The 18,512-nt window shown below is 50.5% G+C and overlaps 1 protein-coding gene and 2 pseudogenes across 3 annotated transcripts; 1 reads left to right on the top strand and 2 right to left on the bottom strand.

Moving 5' to 3' along the window:
• Positions 1-79: 79 nt before the first annotated feature.
• On the bottom strand, positions 80-3,478 carry LOC143690416 (small ribosomal subunit protein mS31 pseudogene; annotated as a pseudogene).
• Positions 3,041-13,605, top strand: LOC143691071 (cytochrome P450 2D17-like). 3 transcript variants are annotated; one of them, XM_077169049.1, is made up of 11 exons: positions 3,041-3,312; positions 3,514-3,636; positions 8,887-9,100; positions 9,773-9,944; positions 10,289-10,441; positions 10,512-10,669; positions 10,917-11,093; positions 11,289-11,430; positions 11,666-11,853; positions 12,017-12,158; positions 12,260-13,605. In XM_077169049.1, exons 3-11 carry the CDS (start codon positions 8,912-8,914, stop codon positions 12,436-12,438), a joined length of 1,500 nt encoding a protein of 499 aa, XP_077025164.1. In that variant the 5' UTR covers positions 3,041-3,312; positions 3,514-3,636; positions 8,887-8,911; the 3' UTR covers positions 12,439-13,605. The 3 variants fall into 3 exon arrangements, with proteins under 3 accessions (XP_077025164.1, XP_077025166.1, XP_077025167.1); XM_077169051.1 differs by lacking the exons at positions 8,887-9,100; positions 9,773-9,944 and having other exon boundaries at positions 12,260-13,601; XM_077169052.1 differs by lacking the exons at positions 3,041-3,312; positions 3,514-3,636 and having other exon boundaries at positions 8,799-9,100; positions 12,260-13,604.
• Positions 13,606-14,894: 1,289 nt separating this feature from the next.
• On the bottom strand, positions 14,895-18,264 carry LOC143690415 (small ribosomal subunit protein mS31 pseudogene; annotated as a pseudogene).
• Positions 18,265-18,512: the final 248 nt, after the last annotated feature.

Raw genomic sequence — 18,512 nt, 5'->3', positions numbered from 1 at the left:
TGGGTATACTAAGGCTCAGAAGGTGCCTGGCTTCCCTTCCCTTTCACCCCACGACACCCACTGAGATCCAACACTGGCTGCCTGGGTTGGTGACATTGATATAAATGTCTCAGCTCCTGGAATGTCAGGTGGGTGGCGGGACAAGAATGGGCTACTGAGAGGACAAGAGACATCCCTGCCTGGAATGGAGGAGATGCTGTATCAGGGTCCCCCAAAATACCTGAGACTCAGCAATTTGGCATAAGGAAGTACAGAACCAGGAAACAGGCTATACTCACGGTGTGTTTCCACCATATGTGCTGGGGCCATTTGTCCACAGGGCCTGAGTTTAGTGTGCACACATGCTTTGCATCCAGAATTAGAGTTGAATGAGTGCTAGTCCCAGCCAGATGTGATTTTGTGGGTATGGCCACAGGGCCTCCCATAGCTATCCTCTCTCAGGGTGGGCCTATGTCCCAGGGGAGTTCACACCACCTTGTGGTGCCTCCTGCTCTCATCCCTTACAAAAGCCTGTTCCATTTAGAAGCTTTCCCCTCACCCAGTGGGTGCTCTGTAACTGTGCACATGTACTCTCGTGTACTGACCTTGCCACCATGATGGTCTGCCCCCAATAACCAGGGCCCATTCTAAGCATTCAGTCACCAGGGTTTGTGGTCACACAGTGATCACCCTGCTGTGACCCAAAAGTCACACTCCTTCCTAACGATGCCCTTTACAGCATTTGTAACCCATATAAGAGTCAAGTATATGGGCACATCACTGAAGTTCCAACCAGGCCTCCACACTTGGTCCAGCTCAGCTTCCTATTGTGTGACCAGAACGATGCCATGTAGGTTTGAGGCTACCATTCGACCTCGTCAGGGTCCAAAGAAGGAGTGAGTTTGGCAAACGTGACGGCACATTTGGGCATCTGGCGAATTGTGCTGAGCATCACATTGTTCTCTCACTCTGCACCTCTTCAAGGTGTCGCTGTCACATGGCCTTCCCACGTTGCACAACCCGTTCATTCATTCTCCCCTCTCGGCTGCTCTATCTCCTCTTCTCCATTTATCGTGGCTTTATTTGGAAGGACATTAGGCTGCCCACTGTGCCAGTCCACAGTGCTGACAGTGAGACCCTGAGCCTGCCCTGGGGCCCTTCGCCTTCGCACAGAGGAGGGCCACTTGGACACAGAACAAGTGGGCATCTACCACGAGGCGGGACAGCAGTTTTCACTGCAACCCTGATTCTGCCAGATGGGGCAAAGGCACGGTCCACCCTGAGAGGCGACGATTCGGGATTCCTCCGTAAAGGTGTGATGTTACAGTTCACAGTTTCTCACTCAGGGACCGCTGCATCCAGTAGGAAAAAAGGAAGTTTGGGAGACATGGGGAAGAACTGGATTCAGTCATAGCAATATCTCCCTTCCTCCCCGGATCTTCCAGAAAAGCAGAGGAATGTATCAAGCGGGACCTTCCTGCGGCCCGCCTTGTGCTGAGGGGGAGCACACACTCATGGATGCAGGCCAGCAGCCCTTCCTGCCTCCACCACCCCCTTTTAGACAACAAATGTCTCAATTCTCCATTTCATTCCTCTTTCAAACCACGTCTTCCATGATGATGATACCGAACGGGCGGTGTCCTCTTGCTGAGACAGCTCTTTGCCCATGCTCCTCAGTCTGGGGGAATGCAACTGGGAAGTCTGAATTGCTGGAGTATTAGGTTAGTTTCCTAGAAGCCTATCAGGTTTTTTTTCTACTAACATTATTTTATTTAGTGATAGTACCATATCCAACAGCTTGAAATGAAAGTTTATATAGCCTTCAATCGAACTGTATGAAAAGTTGAATTGAACTTTCTTTTAGCATGTTCCTCTCTTCACTGAAACAATTACTAAATCACTGTATATGTTCAATTTCTGGTTAACACTCAGATATGAGTTTTTTTGAAAGGCCAAAGGTCACCAGTGAAGTGACCTCCAAGAAGTGGCAAATTGGTCCTTGTTTTGAAAACCCTCCAGGTATTCATCCAGAAATATGTGTTCATGAAATTCTGAACCATCATCATTGAAACCTGCTTCGCTGTTAATTGGGAACGCCCACAGTTTCCCCTCTTTGTCCGCTAGATCATCTCTTCAAAACCACCCTGAAAGGGCTGCTGATTTACTGTGGGTCGCTGCTTAGCAGATTCCACATCCCAAAGCAAAGGTGATGTCTGTTTCAGGTGCCTCTTCAGTAACTGCCTTAATATCAAACATATTAAGTCTCCTCCCCCTGAATATATCTTTCTTAAAACTTTTTCAAAGAACAGTGGTCTTCTCACCAACAACATTTTGAGGTTCTTCGTCAAGTTGAATCTGATGCTCGGGGCTCTTTCTAATTCTAGCTGTAGCTGATCTGACATCTTTCATATCTGATATTTGTTTCCGAAACTAACCTTTCTTCTTTCTCCATTTTCCTGTGCCCCCGATTCTTCCTCGTGCTGCCGCCGCCGCCTGAGCACCTCTGACTTGGTAGTTTCCTTGTCAATAAGAGACTCTGCGACACAGCAGATAGAGCCGCCATTAACTCGGGGCCCTGAGACTCATTTCTCTTCTTTGCGGTTTCTTCTGTAGCTTTTCGAAGCCTACCAATTCTAGCCTCCAACCTTTTAAGTGGTCTTCTGTTAGGTGGCTTGGTTGTTTGTACATTTCGTTTGCTTAATTCATCTTTCAGGCCCTTAATAATATTTAACAGGTCTTTTTTCATATTCTGTTTTACATTGTCTTGGCTCCTTGAAGTTCCATCGGAATTCTCATTGATTGGAACCGACTGCTGCTCACCTTTCTTACTATAGATCACACCATTAATGCCAGAATATCTCTGAATATTAGTTTTTGTCCTGGCCTTTTCCTGACGAATAGCGACTAGCAGAATCCCAGCCGCCGCCTTTAGACAAAGCCCGGAGCGACCGCGGGGGGAGAGGCGGGAACGCGGAGACTCGGGGAAATAGCGCAGAAACGCCGCGGGACCGGAAGGCGCTGCGGCGCAGCGGGTGCCTCGGCCAAACACGTCCCCCACGCTTCCGCCGCCCAGCCATAACAAAATACCACAAACTGCGTGGCTCAAAGCAATGAACCTGTTTTCCCATAACTGTGGAGACTAGAGATTCCACTTTCTCTGGTCCACGATGGCTTCGTCTTAACTTGATCACATCTGCAAAGACCCTTCATATATGGTCACATCCAGCCGGCTCGAACTTGAACACGTCATTTGGAGGACGCTGTCCAACTTATGACAAGTATCTTCTCTTCTAGTCGTTTTATAGTACCTTGAGCATTTGCATCTACCACCAGGTATGCCAAACCCAATTCAGAGTAAGTGAATTGTCAGGACGGATTGTCCAGGAATTGTCCAGTTCCTGTCAGGACCCCTTTACAGCTTGCTTGGATGCCACCAGCATCCATCTGATGTCTACCTGCCAGCTGTGTGCAAGGCCTTTCTTCCAGGGAACTTGCCCATAGCCGTCTGCCCTCTCCTGTGTTTCCTGTTGGCAGACACAGTTCTTGTTGGTGTTTTGAGCCTTGGTGCAAGAGGCATGTGTCAATCTTCAATGCGTCTCGGCATTGTTGCAGCTCCTCCGTGTCCACATGTCTCCTGGGCCCACGTGGCCACCTCAGGTGAGCACACCAGGATAGCCACTTTCTGGTTCTGGTTCTGGTGGGCATCGATCTGTCCTATTTTAATGCGCCCTTAAATTCCCATAGTGATTTCCATAGAGCTGTGCTCCGTCTAGGCTTCCCTTTAACAGGCTGGTTTTCCTTTACCACCAGCCTGACCATATGGCCAGGCCAGTGGCCTCTGCCCATGTATCAGTAAGATCCCAGACGTAGGGACTCTTGTATTTCAATTCTTCCATCACTGCAAGGAAAATAGCATGCAGCTCAACCCATTCAGCTGATTTGATCTTCCCTTCCTCAATCAGAGTTTCCAGTCAGTCACAGTGCAGTGGCCTTCCAAATTGCCTGTCCATCTTCCAACTGACACCCAAAACCAAGCAGCTCTTTATTGGTCTATAGAAAGCTGTTCATTATGTGTCACCCAGGTGGCGCTATGATGCAGCAGCTTCTTATGTGGTTCCAAATTCATCCCCAGGGGAGATTCCAGGCTACCTGCTTAGGAATATGAGTGCCTCCTTGCATTTTCCCAGTAGTATGTTCTTGTGTAAACCATTTCCATTTTATTAAGGAATTCTGGGCACTGTCTTCCTTACTAGAGTGTTTCTTTTGTCCTTATCCAAGACATTATGGGTATTTTAGGTTTTAAGATGATTTCATATCCTTCAGTCGTGGGAGCAGTTTTAATTAATGCCCAATAGCAAGCTAGTAATTGTCTTCTCAGTGGCCTATTTCATATTGCCGCATCTGGAAATGTTCTGATCCCAAATTCCAGCAGTTTCCATTGGGTGGCACTCATGGGCTTTAGCTATAAGCTCCAGTCTGTGTAAGCACCCGTCACAGACATTTACAAAATTATACATGAGTTTGGATCAAAAGTCCCAAACACACTAAGAGAGCTTTGAGATATGGCCTGCTTTTTTGTTCAGGGCCCTGTGTTAATTTGAAGCTGTTAGGTACCCTAGAGACGTATATGTTCTTTTAATCTATTCCTGGCAGTGCAGACCTGTTGTGGGTGGGACCTTTTGGTTAGGTTATTTCAATTGAATTGTGACTCACCCCATTCAAAGTGAGTCTTAACTCTTCTCCTGGAGTCCTTTATGAGAGAGTAAAAGACAGAAAAGTTTAGTGAGCTTAGAGAAGTCCCAGAGAAACTGAGTGACAAGGACACACCCACAGAATTGAGGGATCCACTGAAGGCAAAAGCTGAAAGCAACAAAAACCTGGAGGAAAGATCAAGAGACACCAGCCATGTGCCTTCCCATGTGATAGAGGTGCCCTGGATGCCAGCAGCCTTTCTTTAGAGAAGGTATGCTGTTAATGCCTTAATCTGATTATTTTCATGGCTTTGTCATTGTAACTTGTGAGCTAATAAATCCCCATTGTTAAAAGCCAATCCATTTCTGGTATATTATATTTAGGCAGCTGTAGCAAACCGAACCAGCCCCCATTCAAATACTGCCACTTTAGGGAAGTTTTATGAAAAGGAGTTAGCAACATTCCCAGATGTGGAAAATGCATCCTCCAAAATCCAAATAAGATAACCAAGTGCTGTGCTTCTTGCTTAGCTGTAAGGTTAGGCAATGCTGGCACTTTCTTTTTAGTCAGCCATGAAATGCGACAGGTGGCTCCTGCCAGGTTATTCCTAAGAATTCTACATTTACGCAGGTTCTTGGAACTTTGCTGGATATATTAACCAGCCTCTGCTGCTCCTTTGTGTCACCTTTGCACTTACATCAGTCCTACCTTGCTCTTCAGTTTCTGATAATGTTATATCATATCATCAGTATAGTGTATTATTATGCTTAGGACTCACATGAAGTCCAGATCTAGATAAATTTTGACAGTAAGCTGGTGACTTCAAGTAACACTGTGGCAATACAGTATGTAAATCGAGGTCCTTCCCACTTGATGGCAAACAGCAGTCACCTCCTTTCTGACATTGAGACTCACACACACAACACACACACGCACACACACACACAAAGTGCACTTGCAAGATGAGTCCCTATTGTATTTTTTGCTTTGGTGAGACTGTGCCAACTCCTGCTGACACCTGAGCAGCTCTATCTTTCCACGCCCTGACAGCCTCCGAGAGCCATCAGCTGTTTCCAAGGGCCACTTAGGGCTACTGTGCAGAGAAGCTGTTGTTAACACCATTCTAGCTTCTAACACATTGTTTCTGTTCACCAAAGCTGCCAGAATGCAATATTCAAGAAATGGGCTTTTACAGTGGGCATTTATTAACTTACATTTTGCAGTTCTTAGGCCATGAAAATGTCCAATTCAAGACATCAACAGAACTATCACAGGACTCTGAAGACAGGCTTTTGGCATTCAGGACACCTGTGTGACATGGGAAGGCACATGGCCAGCACGCTCCTGGGTTTCGTTGCTTTCAGCATCTGGCTTCAGTGGGCCCCTCTCTGTTTTCTGTGGGTCCCCTCTTAGCTTCTCCAGGGCTTTTCTCTGTGAGCATCTCTTAATCTCTTTGTTTCTGTATGTGTTTTATCCTCTCATAAGAGACACCAATAGCAGGATTAACCCCACCTTGAGTGGGGTCGGTCACATTTCAATTGAAATAACCTAAACAAAAGTTCCCACCCACAATAAGTCTGCACTGATAGGAATGGATTACAAGAACATGGCCTTCTCTGGAGCAACTGACCCAGTGGGAGAAAATATTTGAAATATTTTATAACATTAAGAAGGAAGGAAGTCCTGAAGCATGCAATAACATAGATGAGCCTTGAGGATATTATGTTGAGTAAAATAAGTCAGACACAAAAGGACAGATGTATTATGATCTCGCTGACCTCACTCTTATATGTAAACTCGTAGACATAAATTATAGAATATTTTTATAGATACATAAATATATAGATAGATGTAGACTGAGGCTAAAGAATAGGACGTGGTTGCTTAATGTATATGGAATGTTTAACTAGGGTGAGCTTAAATGTTTCAAAATGGACAACGTGACAATGGCACATTTTTGTGAGAATAACTAACAGTGCTGAACTGTGTGTGAATGTGCTGGAAAGGGAAAGTCTAAAGTCATGGATGTCACCAGAAGAAAAGTTGAAGTTAAAACATTGGAATGTATAACACAGTGAATCTTGTGGACAGTATCTGTGATTAACTGTGCAAATATAAAGACGTTCTTTCATGAACTAGAGCAGATGTATGACACTATTATAAGGAGTTGATTATAAAGGGGTAGAGGGGAAAAAATGTACCTATTGCAAACTATGACTATAGTTAGCGCTAATATTTTAATACTCTTTTATCAACAGTTACAAATGTACCACGTGAATACTTTGGGTCAATAATATGGGGGGATACGACGTAGGGGGGCATAATGGTTTCCTTTTCTTTTTATTTCATTTCTGGAGTAATGAACATATTCCAGAACTGATCACAGGGTTGTATGCACAAGCTTGTGATGATACTGTAAACCAGTGAGTATATATTCTGATGGTTTCTATGCTGTGTGAATATATCTCAGTAATATTGCATTAAGGAAAAAAAGAATATGGCCATTACTGGGGTACATCACATTTCACACTACCACATACATCTGTGATTCCTCTGAGCTTCCATGGGTCCTCTCTTTGCTTTTCTCTGTGAGATTCTTTTAATTTTATCTCTCTTACCAGAATCCAGGAAAAAGATATGACCCACCTTGAATGGACTGGGTCACATCTCAACTGAAATGCTGTAACCAAAATGTGCGGCGCAAATAGGTTTACACCCTCAGGAATGGTTTAAAAGCACACAAACTTTTCTGACAGCTCCAAACCACCTGGTCCCCCTGCCCCTCAAGCAGTCCCTGTTGTGTGGGTTGCCTGTCAGCTCTCTGTAGCCATTCCTGTCCTCCCCCTGGTCATGAGCCACTGGACCAAGCAGCCTCCACTTCCCTTGCCCCAGTCCAGCAGCTAGCACAACTGGAACACCCTCACAGGTGTGATAGAACCCATGCCCAGGTCAAGGCAAAGCCCAGGGAAGTCTCCAGCACAGAGATGGACCCTAGCAAGCTGCCCTCTCTGAACATGGACCAGTGGGGAGAGTGGGGATGTGGGACTTTGGGAGGGTGGGAATAGCTTCCACATTGCTTTCCAAAATCAAGGATCATCACCAAAGTTGAAAGCTAATACCAAAGGCCAAACAACCCAGGCTCCTTTCCCTGAGTGTCCTTGGGTGTCTTTAGGCTCTTCAGAGAGCACTGTGGGCAAGATCTGGTCCAGTACTGTTGGAAAAGGGGGATGGGGGGCTGCTGCTTCAGGCCTTGCCACAGCTTGGGAAAGAGCACCTTCAAACCCCAAGCTGTTCAATAATAAAGCTGTCTCCAGAACTAAGAGCAAGCTATCCTCACACATCCCCGGGCTGGGCACGGAGTCCAGAGATGGGGCAGAGGCATTCCCCAGAGCAGGAGGACCTTCCCCATTCACCAGGACTCAGCCTCTGGGTTTTAATCAGCTTACCTGACTAGAGGACTCCGCCCAAACCCCAGCCCTTTTGTTGTGGAAGAAGGAGGAGGCCAAGTCCCCATTCTGGCAGAAAGGTGACATTCTGAGCAAGCAGCAGAGAGACTAGGACATGTGAGGCCAGGGTGAGCAATGAACATGTGAGGTATTGGTGGTGATTGGTGGTTCTGTGTGTTGGTGCATGTTGCATGTGCACAGTGTGAGGTGGGGCCAGCAGGGGAAGAATATTCTCCTCTTTCCCTCCGCCCCCCCAGTACCCTACTCCCCAACACGACCTACCTAAGTCCCCAAGTGTTAGGGAAACACCTTGGTGGTGAAGGCCATTCCAAAAGGAGCAGGTGAGGGGTGGGAAGAGCAAGGTATTGTTCTTATGATTAGATTGTAAAATCTGGGTCAAATCAGCCTGTACCAAGTTTTTTATCCAAGAACTGCAATCAGCTTGCACAGAGTAGGGGTGGGGTCTATTCTCAGTTCTCCTGCTCCTACTCTACCTGGGCAGGCACCTGGAGGAGAACACAAGGAGGAACAACCTTGGGCTATCCAACTCCTGACTTGGACTGGCTGTTCCCTGCTGATAAAATCGCTCCAAACAGACTGGGTAGGGCAGAGGGCACAGGGCAGGCCCTGGCTCTTTATTAAAGGGCAGGGCACAGCCTGCGGAAACCATCTGTGTGCTGGGAATTCCCGGTCTCATCCCGGGTGCCTGGTGTGATCAGGGTCCCACGTGTGGACGGCTCCCTGCATGGCCATCGCCTCCCTTGCCCAGGATCCTGGTGGGCAGTGAGGCAGCCATGGGGCTCCTGACCGGGGAGGTGCTGGCACCCCTGGCCGTGGCCGTGGCCATCTTCCTGCTCCTGGTGGACCTGATGCACCGGCGCATACGCTGGGCCCCACGCTACCCACCAGGCCCCCTGCCACTGCCTGGACTGGGCAACCTCCTGCAGGTGGACTTCCAGGACATGCCACACAGCTTCAGGAAGGTGAGGGAGGTGGCGGGCTAGGGGACAGCTGGGGTCCTGGGCACCCCTCCTAGCCCCAGACAGGAGGTGGTAGGTGAAGCTACAGGTTGGAAAGAAGCTGGTTCGGAAGAAGAGGCTGATGAGAGGCTTCCTGGGGAGGGGACCATTGCTGGGAAATCAAAGTGCAGAGAGGACAAAGTCTGGAGGTTGTTGGGACTTGGCAGCGGATTTGGGATTCAACTGGACAGCACAGAGGTTACGAAAGACCCAACTGAGTCCCTTTTGATGACAACCTACAGAAAGGCCTTGGGAGGAGGTGAAGGAAGGTTGTGGGGGTGGGAGAGTGTCCCACTGGAGAGGAGCATTTAAATTGGGAAATTATGGTGGAGAGGAGAGGGGGCAGTGACCCAGCTCCATTCTGTCCAACTGTGGGCCTGTGGCCTCCCTGCTTACTTTGAGAGCCTGCTTCCTCATCGGTAAGATGAGATGCTGACTCAGGCCTACTAATAATTTTGGTGATCTTTGGGAAGTTGCTGGAGAGTAAGTTCCAAGGTTAAGTTCTAGTGCTAAGGAGGGTGTGACCCGAAGCAGGAGGCCAGAATTTCTTGGGGTCCCCAAGTCTGGTGCAGTGAGCCTGAGACCAGCAACCTGAGGGTCCTGGGCTTGACTGCGCCTTCGGCCCTGGACCGGCAGCTGCGGCGCCGCTTCGGGGACGTGTTCAGCCTGCAGCTGGCCTGGATGCCCGTGGTTGTGCTCAACGGGTTGCCGGCCGTGCGGGAGGCGCTGCTAGAACGCGGCGAGGACACCGCAGACCGCCCGCCGGCTCCCATCAACGAGTACTTAGGCTACGGGCCCGGGGCGCAAGGTGAGGGGTGACAGAGGAAGAGACCGCGGTCCAGCAGGAGCTGGGCGGGCAGCGGCCCCGAGGCTGGCAGGGCGGAGCAGGCGCGGCTGACGCGGGCAAGGGGTGCAGGAAAAAGGCCCCCGGGCCGAGAGAAGCAGCTGGAGGGCGCAGCCGGTCCAGGGCATGAGTTGGGTCGGAGTGTGGCAGGGCACTGGGCGGGGCCTAAACAGGGTGGGTGGGGAGGTCAAGGCAGGATGAGTCCCCCAGGAGGGCGGAGTCGGGGTCTTGCTGAGCAAAGAGGAAAAGCATCTGATTGGGTAGGGGATAAGGGCGGGGCCACGCCCAGACACTTTCCCCGCCCCCAGGTGTGGTCCTCGCGCGCTACGGACCCGCGTGGCGAGAGCAGCGGCGTTTCTGCTTGTCCACCCTGCGCAACTTTGGCCTGGGCAAGAAGTCTCTGGAGCAGTGGGTGACCGAGGAGGCCGCCAACCTGTGCGCCGCCTTCGCGGACCATGCAGGTGAGCGCGGGGACGAGGGGTGCGGGGCACGAGGGGCGACCGTCCCTCACCGGTTCCCTCTCCCCACCAGGCCGCCCCTTCAGTCCCAACGACCTCCTGAACCAAGCGGTGTGCAACGTGATCGCCTCGCTCACCCACGGGCGCCGCTTCGAGTACAGCGACCCGACCTTCCGCAAGCTCCTGGGGCTGGTGGAGGCCTTTCTGAAGGAGCAGGGTTTCACCCAAGCGGTGCGCCCCGGGCGGGCGTTGGGAGCGGGAGGCGGACCCGGAGGGTGCCACCCTGCCCCTGGGACTTGATTTGGGGAGGGCATTTGTGCCTGGGGGCGAGGGGAAGAAGGGCAGTTCTGGGAGGAGCACAGCGAGAGTACAGGCCAGGGCCCAGGGCCGGGACACAGGGCCCGCAGGCTGAAACAGGCCTGGCCAAGGAGGGGGCTGAGTGCAGGGAGGACGAAGCCCCGCCCTGCGGCCCGCACAGGTGCTGAATGCCTTCCCGTTGCTCCTGCGCATCCCGGGGGTGGCCGGCAAAGCCTTCGCAGCACAGAAGGCCTTCATGGACCTGCTGGACGAGCTGCTCGCTGAGCACAGGAAGGCCTGGGACCCGGCCCAGCCGCCGCGCCACCTGACGGAGGCCTTCCTTAGTGAAATAGAGAAGGTGAGGGGTGGGCTGTTCGGAGCATGTGTGAGTAAACTAGAGGACCCATAAGGGTCATGATGGGAGGTCTGGGCATGACCCAGTGGCCAGTGATCCACGCTGAGCCGCACAGCGTGGGGTTTCTTCTGGGAATACACATTCCCTCCCACATGCCCCCCCCTTGCCCCTGAGCCAGCCCCTCTCTGTCCCGCCCAGGCCAAGGGGAACCCCGAGAGCAGCTTCACTGACGCCAACCTGCGCCTGGTGGTGGGCGATCTGTTCATAGCGGGCATGGTGACCACCTCCGTCACGCTGGCCTGGGCCCTTCTGCTCATGATCCTGCACCCGGACGTGCAGAGTGAGCCTGCCTGGGTCCCGGGAGGCAGGGTGTGGGGTGTGGGCAGGGCCAGGCTGGGGGCCTGAGCTTCCTCTGGACACCACGAGATGCTGCCAAGATCTGGGCCTGGGCTCCTGTAGCAGTGTTCCTCCTCCACGTGGGCACTGTCCCCAACAAAGGGGATAGGCAGCTGTCAGGGCAAGGTCAGCACCCAGCCTCCTGGGCTCTGGTCCCTGAGGGTCGCTTGTCTGCCCAGGCCATGTCCACAAGGAGATCGATGAGGTGATAGGGCAGGGGCGGCGGCCAGAGATGGCGGACCAGGGACGCATGCCCTTCACCTCAGCCGTGATCCACGAGGTGCAGCGTTTCGGGGACATCATCCCCCTGAACGTGCCGCACATGACGTCCCAGGACACTGAGATCCAGGGCTTCTGCATCCCCAAGGTAGGGTCTGGCCCCCCTTCCCTGCCCAGCCTGGGAGCATAGTTCAGGGAAGCTTTCTGTGTGCCCGGTAGATGGTGCAAGTGCTCTTGCATGTGCAGTGGTAGCAGGTGCGGCATCCCCCAGCCCATGACTCCCCCCTTCCCACCTGGCCTCTCCTGCTCAGGGAACCGCACTCTTCCTCAACCTGTCATCAGTGCTGAAGGACGAGACTGCCTGGGAGAAGCCTTTCCGCTTCCACCCGGGACACTTCCTGGACGCCCAGGGCCGCTTCGTGAAGCCGGAGGCCTTCATGCCTTTCTCAGCAGGTGCCTGTCGGGTGCTGGGCCCCTGCCCTTTTCCCGAGGGGGCTCGGATGGGCAAGTCCCTGGCTGCTTCTCCTCACCGAGCCCCCCGTGCCCACCCACAGGCCGCCGCGCATGCCTTGGGGAGCCCCTGGCCCGCATGGAGCTCTTCCTCTTCTTCACCTGCCTCCTGCAGCGCTTTAGCTTCTCGGTGCCCACTGGGCAGCCCCGGCCCAGCGACCACGGCCTCTCTGCCTTCTTTGTGACTCCGTTCCCCTACCAGCTCTGTGCCATGCCCCGTTAGAGAGGGTCACCGGGACCCTCCCCAAACCCCACCCAGATTCCTGCAATAAACCATTCTGGCAGCACCCACCTCACTCTCTGTCCAGGTCCTGGATGGGCGGAGCCTCAGCTTCCTGCCTGGGGCCAGCCCCTGCCCCTGCCCCTGCCCAAGGAATTGTTCCATTTCCCTTTGGAAATGACTCCATTTGACAGATGGGTATGCTGAGGCTCAGAAGGTGTCTGGCTTTCCTTCTCTTTCACCCCACAACACCCATTGAGACTCAGCATCGACTGCCTGAGTTGATGCTGATATAAATGTCTCAGCTCCTGGAATGCCAGGCAGGATGGAGGGACAGGAATGGGCTGCTGATAGGACAAGAGCCATCCCTGCCTGGGATGGAGGAGGGTCTTTACCAGGGGTCCCTCAAAACACCTGAGGATCAGCCATTTGTTAAAAGGACTTGCAGAACCAGTAAACAGGTGGTATTAGGGTTCTCTAAAGAAATAGAATCAATGGGAAATATTCGTAAATATAAAATGAATAAAACTGTCTCACATAACTGTCAGAACATGGAGTCCTAAATTCGCAGGGCAGGCTGTGAAGCTGACTATTCCCATGGAGGGTCTGAACGAACTCCACAGGAGAGGCTCGCTGGCCAAAGCAGGTAGAGAACCTGTCTCTTCTGAATCCTCCTTAAAAGGCTTCCAGTGATTAGATTAAGCATCACTCATTAAAGAAGACACTCCCTTTGACTGATTGCAAATGGAATTACCTGTGGATATAGCAGACGCGATCATGATTTAGACCTATGAAATGTCCTCACAGCAAAAGACAGGCCAGCACTTCCCCAACTAGACAAACATGTGCCACCACCTGGCCAGGTTGACACATGAACCTGACCATGACACAGGCTATACTCACGTCTCATGGCTGGTGTGTTTCTACCGTGTAAGCTGGGGCCATTTGTCCTCAGGGCCTGAGTTAAGTGTGCACACATGCTTTGCACCCAGAATTGTTGGGTCCCCCATACTGGAGTTGGATGAGTGTGAGTCCCAGCCAGATGTGATTTTGTGGGTATGGCCACAGGGCCTCCCATAGTCATCCTCTCTCAGGGTGGGCCTATGTCCCAGGGGAGTTCACACCACCTTGAGGTGCCCCCTCTCTCATCCCATGCGAAAGCCTGTTCCGTTTAGAAGCTTTCCCCTCACCCAGTGGGTGCTCTGTGACTGTGCACATGTACTCTCGTGTACTGACCTTGCCACCATGATGGTCTGCCCCCAATAACCAGGGCCCATTCTAAGCATTCAGTCACCAGGGTTTGTGGTCACACAGTGATCACCCTGCTGTGACCCAAAAGTCACACTCCTTCCTAACGATGCCCTTTACAGCATTTGTAACCCATATAAGAGTCAAGTATATGGGCACATCACTGAAGTTCCAACCAGGTCTTCACCCTCGGCCCAGCTCGGCTTCCTATTCTGGTCCATCGTGTGACCAGAACGATGCCATGTAGGTTTGAGGCTACCATTCGACCTCGTCAGGGTCCAAAGAAGGAGTGAGTTTGGCAAACGTGACGGCACATTTGGGCATCTGGCGAATTGTGCTGAGCATCACATTGTTCTCTCACTCTGCACCTCTTCAAGGTGTCGCTGTCACATGGCCTTCCCACGTTGCACAACCCGTTCATTCATTCTCCCCTCTCGGCTGCTCTATCTCCTCTTCTCCATTTATCGTGGCTTTATTTGGAAGGACATTAGGCTGCCCACTGTGCCAGTCCACAGTGCTGACAGTGAGACCCTGAGCCTGCCCTGGGGCCCTTCGCCTTCGCACAGAGGAGGGCCACTTGGACACAGAACAAGTGGGCATCTACCACGAGGCGGGACAGCAGTTTTCACTGCAACCCTGATTCTGCCAGATGGGGCAAAGGCACGGTCCACCCTGAGAGGCGACGATTCGGGATTCCTCCGTAAAGGTGTGATGTTACAGTTCACAGTTTCTCACTCAGGGACCGCTGCATCCAGTAGGAAAAAAGGAAGTTTGGGAGACATGGGGAAGAACTGGATTCAGTCATAGCAATATCTCCCTTCCTCCCCGGATCTTCCAGAAAAGCAGAGGAATGTATCAAGCGGGACCTTCCTGCGGCCCGCCTTGTGCTGAGGGGGAGCACACACTCATGGATGCAGGCCAGCAGCCCTTCCTGCCTCCACCACCCCCTTTTAGACAACAAACGTCTCAATTCTCCATTTCATTCCTCTTTCAAACCACGTCTTCCATGATGATGATACCGAACGGGCGGTGTCCTCTTGATGAGACAGCTCTTTGCCCATGCTCCTCAGTCTGGGGGAATGCAACTGGGCGGTCTGAATTGCTGGAGTATTAGGCTAGTTTCCTAGTAGCCTATCAGGTTTTTTTTCTACTATTTTATTTAGTGATAGTACCATATCCAATATAGCTTGAAATGAAAGTTTATATGTCCTTCAATTGAACTGTATGTCACTTTCTTTTAGCATATTCCTCACTCATTGAAACAATTACTAAACCACTGTATATGTTCAACTTTCTGTTTAACACTCAGATATGAGTTTTTTTGAAAGGCCGAAGGTCACCAGCTCCATGAAGTGGCAAATTGGTCCTTGTTTTGGAAAACCCTCCAGGTATTCATCCGGAAATATGTGTTCATGAAATTCTGAACCATCATCATTGAAACCTGCTTCGCTGTTAATTGGGAACGCCCACAGTTTCCCCTCTTTGTCCGCTAGATCATCTCTTCAAAACCACCCTGAAAGGGCTGCTGATTTACTGTGGGTCGCTGCTTAGCAGATTCCACATCCCAAAACAAAGGTGATGTCTGTTTCAGGTGCCTCTTCAGTAACTGCCTTAATATCAAACATATTAAGTCTCCTCCCCCTGAATATATTTTTCTTAAAACTTTTTCAAAGAACAGTGGTCTTCTCACCAACAACATTTTGAGGTTCTTCGTCAAGTTGAATCTGATGCTTCGGTCTCTTTCTAATTCTAGCTGTAGCTGATCTGAAATCTTTCATATCTGATATTTTGTTTCTGAAACTAACTTTCCCTCTTTCTCCATTTTTCTGTGCCCCCGATTCTTCACACTACCACATACATCTGTGATTCCTCTGAGCTTCCATGGGTCCTCTCTTTGCTTTTCTCTGTGAGATTCTCTTAATTTCATCTCTCTTACCAGAATCCAGGAAAAAGATACGATCCACCTTGAATGGACTGGGTCACATCTCAACTGAAATACTCTAACCAAAACGTGCCACCCACAGTAGGTCTGTACCCACAGGAATGGTTTAAAAGCACAAACTTTTCTAAGGTACATGAAAGCTCCAAACCACCATGGTCCCCGTGTCCCTCAAGCAGCCCCTGTTGTGTGGGTTGCCTGTCAGCTCTCTGTAGCCATTCCTGTCCTCCCCCTGGTCATGAGCCACTGGACCAAGCAGCCTCCACTTCTCTTGCCCCTAGTCCAGCAGCAGCACAACTGGCACACCCTCACAGGTGTGACAGAACCCATGCCCAAGCCAAAGCGAGGCACAGGGAAGTCTCCAGCACAGAGATGGACCCCAGCAAGCTGCCCCCTGTCAACATGGACCAGTAGGGAGAATAGGGATGTGGAAATTTGGGAGAGGGGGAATAGCTTCCACATTGCTTTCCAAAATCAAGGATCGTCACCAAAGTTGAAAGCTAATACCAAAGGCCAAACCACCCAGGCTCCTTTCCTTGAGTGCTGGGTGTCCTTAGGCTCTTCAGAGAGCATTGTGGGCAAGGTCTGGTCCACTACTGTTGGAAAAGGGCAGGGGGGTGCTGCTTCAGGCCCTGCCACAGCTTGGGGAAGAGCACCTTCTCTCGAGCAATTTTTCTGGAGTAATGAACATATTCCAAAATCGGTCACGGGGCTGTTGGGCAACCATGTGATGATACTGTGAACCAGTGATTGTCTATTTCCAATGATTTCTATTCTGTGTGAATATATCTCAGTAAAATTGCATTAAAGAAAAAAGAATATGGCCATTTCTGGGCTATATGACAGTTTTACAGTACCACATACGTCTATGACTAATCTCTTCTGTCCACCAGCTAGCGTCCAGTGTTTCACATTAACCCGTGTGGGCTCAGGCAAGTCTACAGGTTCCCATTTAGCATATCCAATTAATGCTGGCCAAAGGACAAGCTATCATGCCTTCTGTTTTACAGTAAAGGCAGGGAAAATTTTCCCTAGCAAGACAAATCCATCCCAGTAATACGGTCAGATAAAGGAGATGCGACCACTTCCCATAATGGCGGTGTAAACATTCTCATTTTCATCCACCCTTTCACCCTAACCCCATCAGCCATTGTATCCCCGCATCCTCCCAACCTAACTGTAGCCCTGTTAGGACCTCACCAGCAGGTTTTGGAATCACTCTGCACTAGGCTCTCATATCAACGACTCCCAGTAAAGTCTCCTCTGCACGTGTGCAGAGGCAGTGGCTGCCCAGCCTGGGGTGGGGGGGTGCTCCCGAAGACCCCGGCTCTCCAGTCAGTCCCCAGACCATCACCCCTGACACATGGAGGGCAGGTTTCTCATGGTCATCTTTACTCTCTGGCTTTTTCAATTCCTCCAAACTGGGGTAAAGAGAGCTAATTATTTTAGGGGACCATCGTGTGGATGAATGTGCCAGTTATCAAGGCCGATTCAGGATGGCACAAGCACCAAAACAGCAGCTCCATCTGGGGCATTTCACTTGGCATTTGAAAGAGAACAATACCCCTTCTCAGGGTCAATGAACTTTCCAGCAATTTTTATCCAGTCCCCCAGGCCAGCTGCTCCCTGAGGTGTGACCTGCTGGGCGTTTGGACCAGGCAGAGCATATGTGGTTCTTCTGTGGTGAGCTGTGGGTCCTGCAGCCACCCCAACATGCTCTTCCATTCTGCAGCAGTCACCACGGGGTCACTGCCCTTCGCTTGGCCACTCTCACAGTTTATTTTACTAAATGTTCTTTAGGGGACTGACACCAATTTACCAGCTCACAAAATGAGGCAGTGCCTTCACACAATTCTCCCAGGTTTCAGTCATTTCGGGGTAATCAGGGAAGGATAGGAAATGATGTGTCAGGGTTAGAACCCAGGTCTGGGTCAACGGGTGTCACGCTGTCACCACAGACAGCCTGAGAAGGGCCAGGGGTTTGCTTTCACCCGAGCCTGGAGACACAGGCTATCTCTGTAGTGGCTTCCCATTTATTCCTATTTTCACCAAGCACTTAGGAATCTGTTTTGGGCAAGGGAGGCATAAATAGATGTGCTTTTTTCCCACTTTATTGAGCTATATTCTTACCTATACATTCCTATTTATGGGATACATGGGATACATTCCCATGAATGTGTCTGGACTTTACATTCATCACATGTACTACAGCTAGTTCATCACATAGCTGTGTGTCCAGCCCCATGATCAATTTTAGAACATTTTCATTCCTCCAGAAAAGAAATAAAAACAGAAAGAAAACCCAAATCCTCCTATACCCCTTACCACCACCCCGTCCCTGTTATTGAACCATCACATTGGTGTGGTGCACTTGTTAGTGTTGATGAAACAGTTTTAAAATATCAACTGTTAGCCACAGTCCATGGTTTGCAATAGGAACATTTTCCCCATATACTCCTCTATTATTAACTTCTTGTAATAGTGTCATACATGTGTCCTAGTTCATAAAAGAGCTTTTTAATATTTGTGACGTTAATCACGGTCACAGTCCTCAAGATTCACTGTCACACATGCCCATGTTTTAACCTCCAACTTTTCTCCTGGTGACATACATGACTCTGAACTTCGTCCTTCCGCCACATCCACCCGCAGTTCAGTTCTGTTAACTCTGCTCACAGTGAGGTGCCACCGTCACCTCTGTTCATCTCCAAACATTTAAATTCGACCTACTTAGACATTCTGCACACACTAAGCAATCACTTCCCAGTGTTTATCCTCACTCTATGTCCTGGTAAACACTATTCTATAGTTTATGTCTGTGAGTTTACATATTATAATTAATTCACGTCAGTGAGATCACACACTATTTGTCCTTTTGTATCCAACTTAT

The sequence above is a fragment of the Tamandua tetradactyla genome, chromosome 7 (assembly GCF_023851605.1).
Source record: "Tamandua tetradactyla isolate mTamTet1 chromosome 7, mTamTet1.pri, whole genome shotgun sequence".
Taxonomy (NCBI): Eukaryota; Metazoa; Chordata; class Mammalia; order Pilosa; family Myrmecophagidae; genus Tamandua; species Tamandua tetradactyla.
This window is presented reverse-complemented; position numbering and strand designations above follow the sequence as displayed.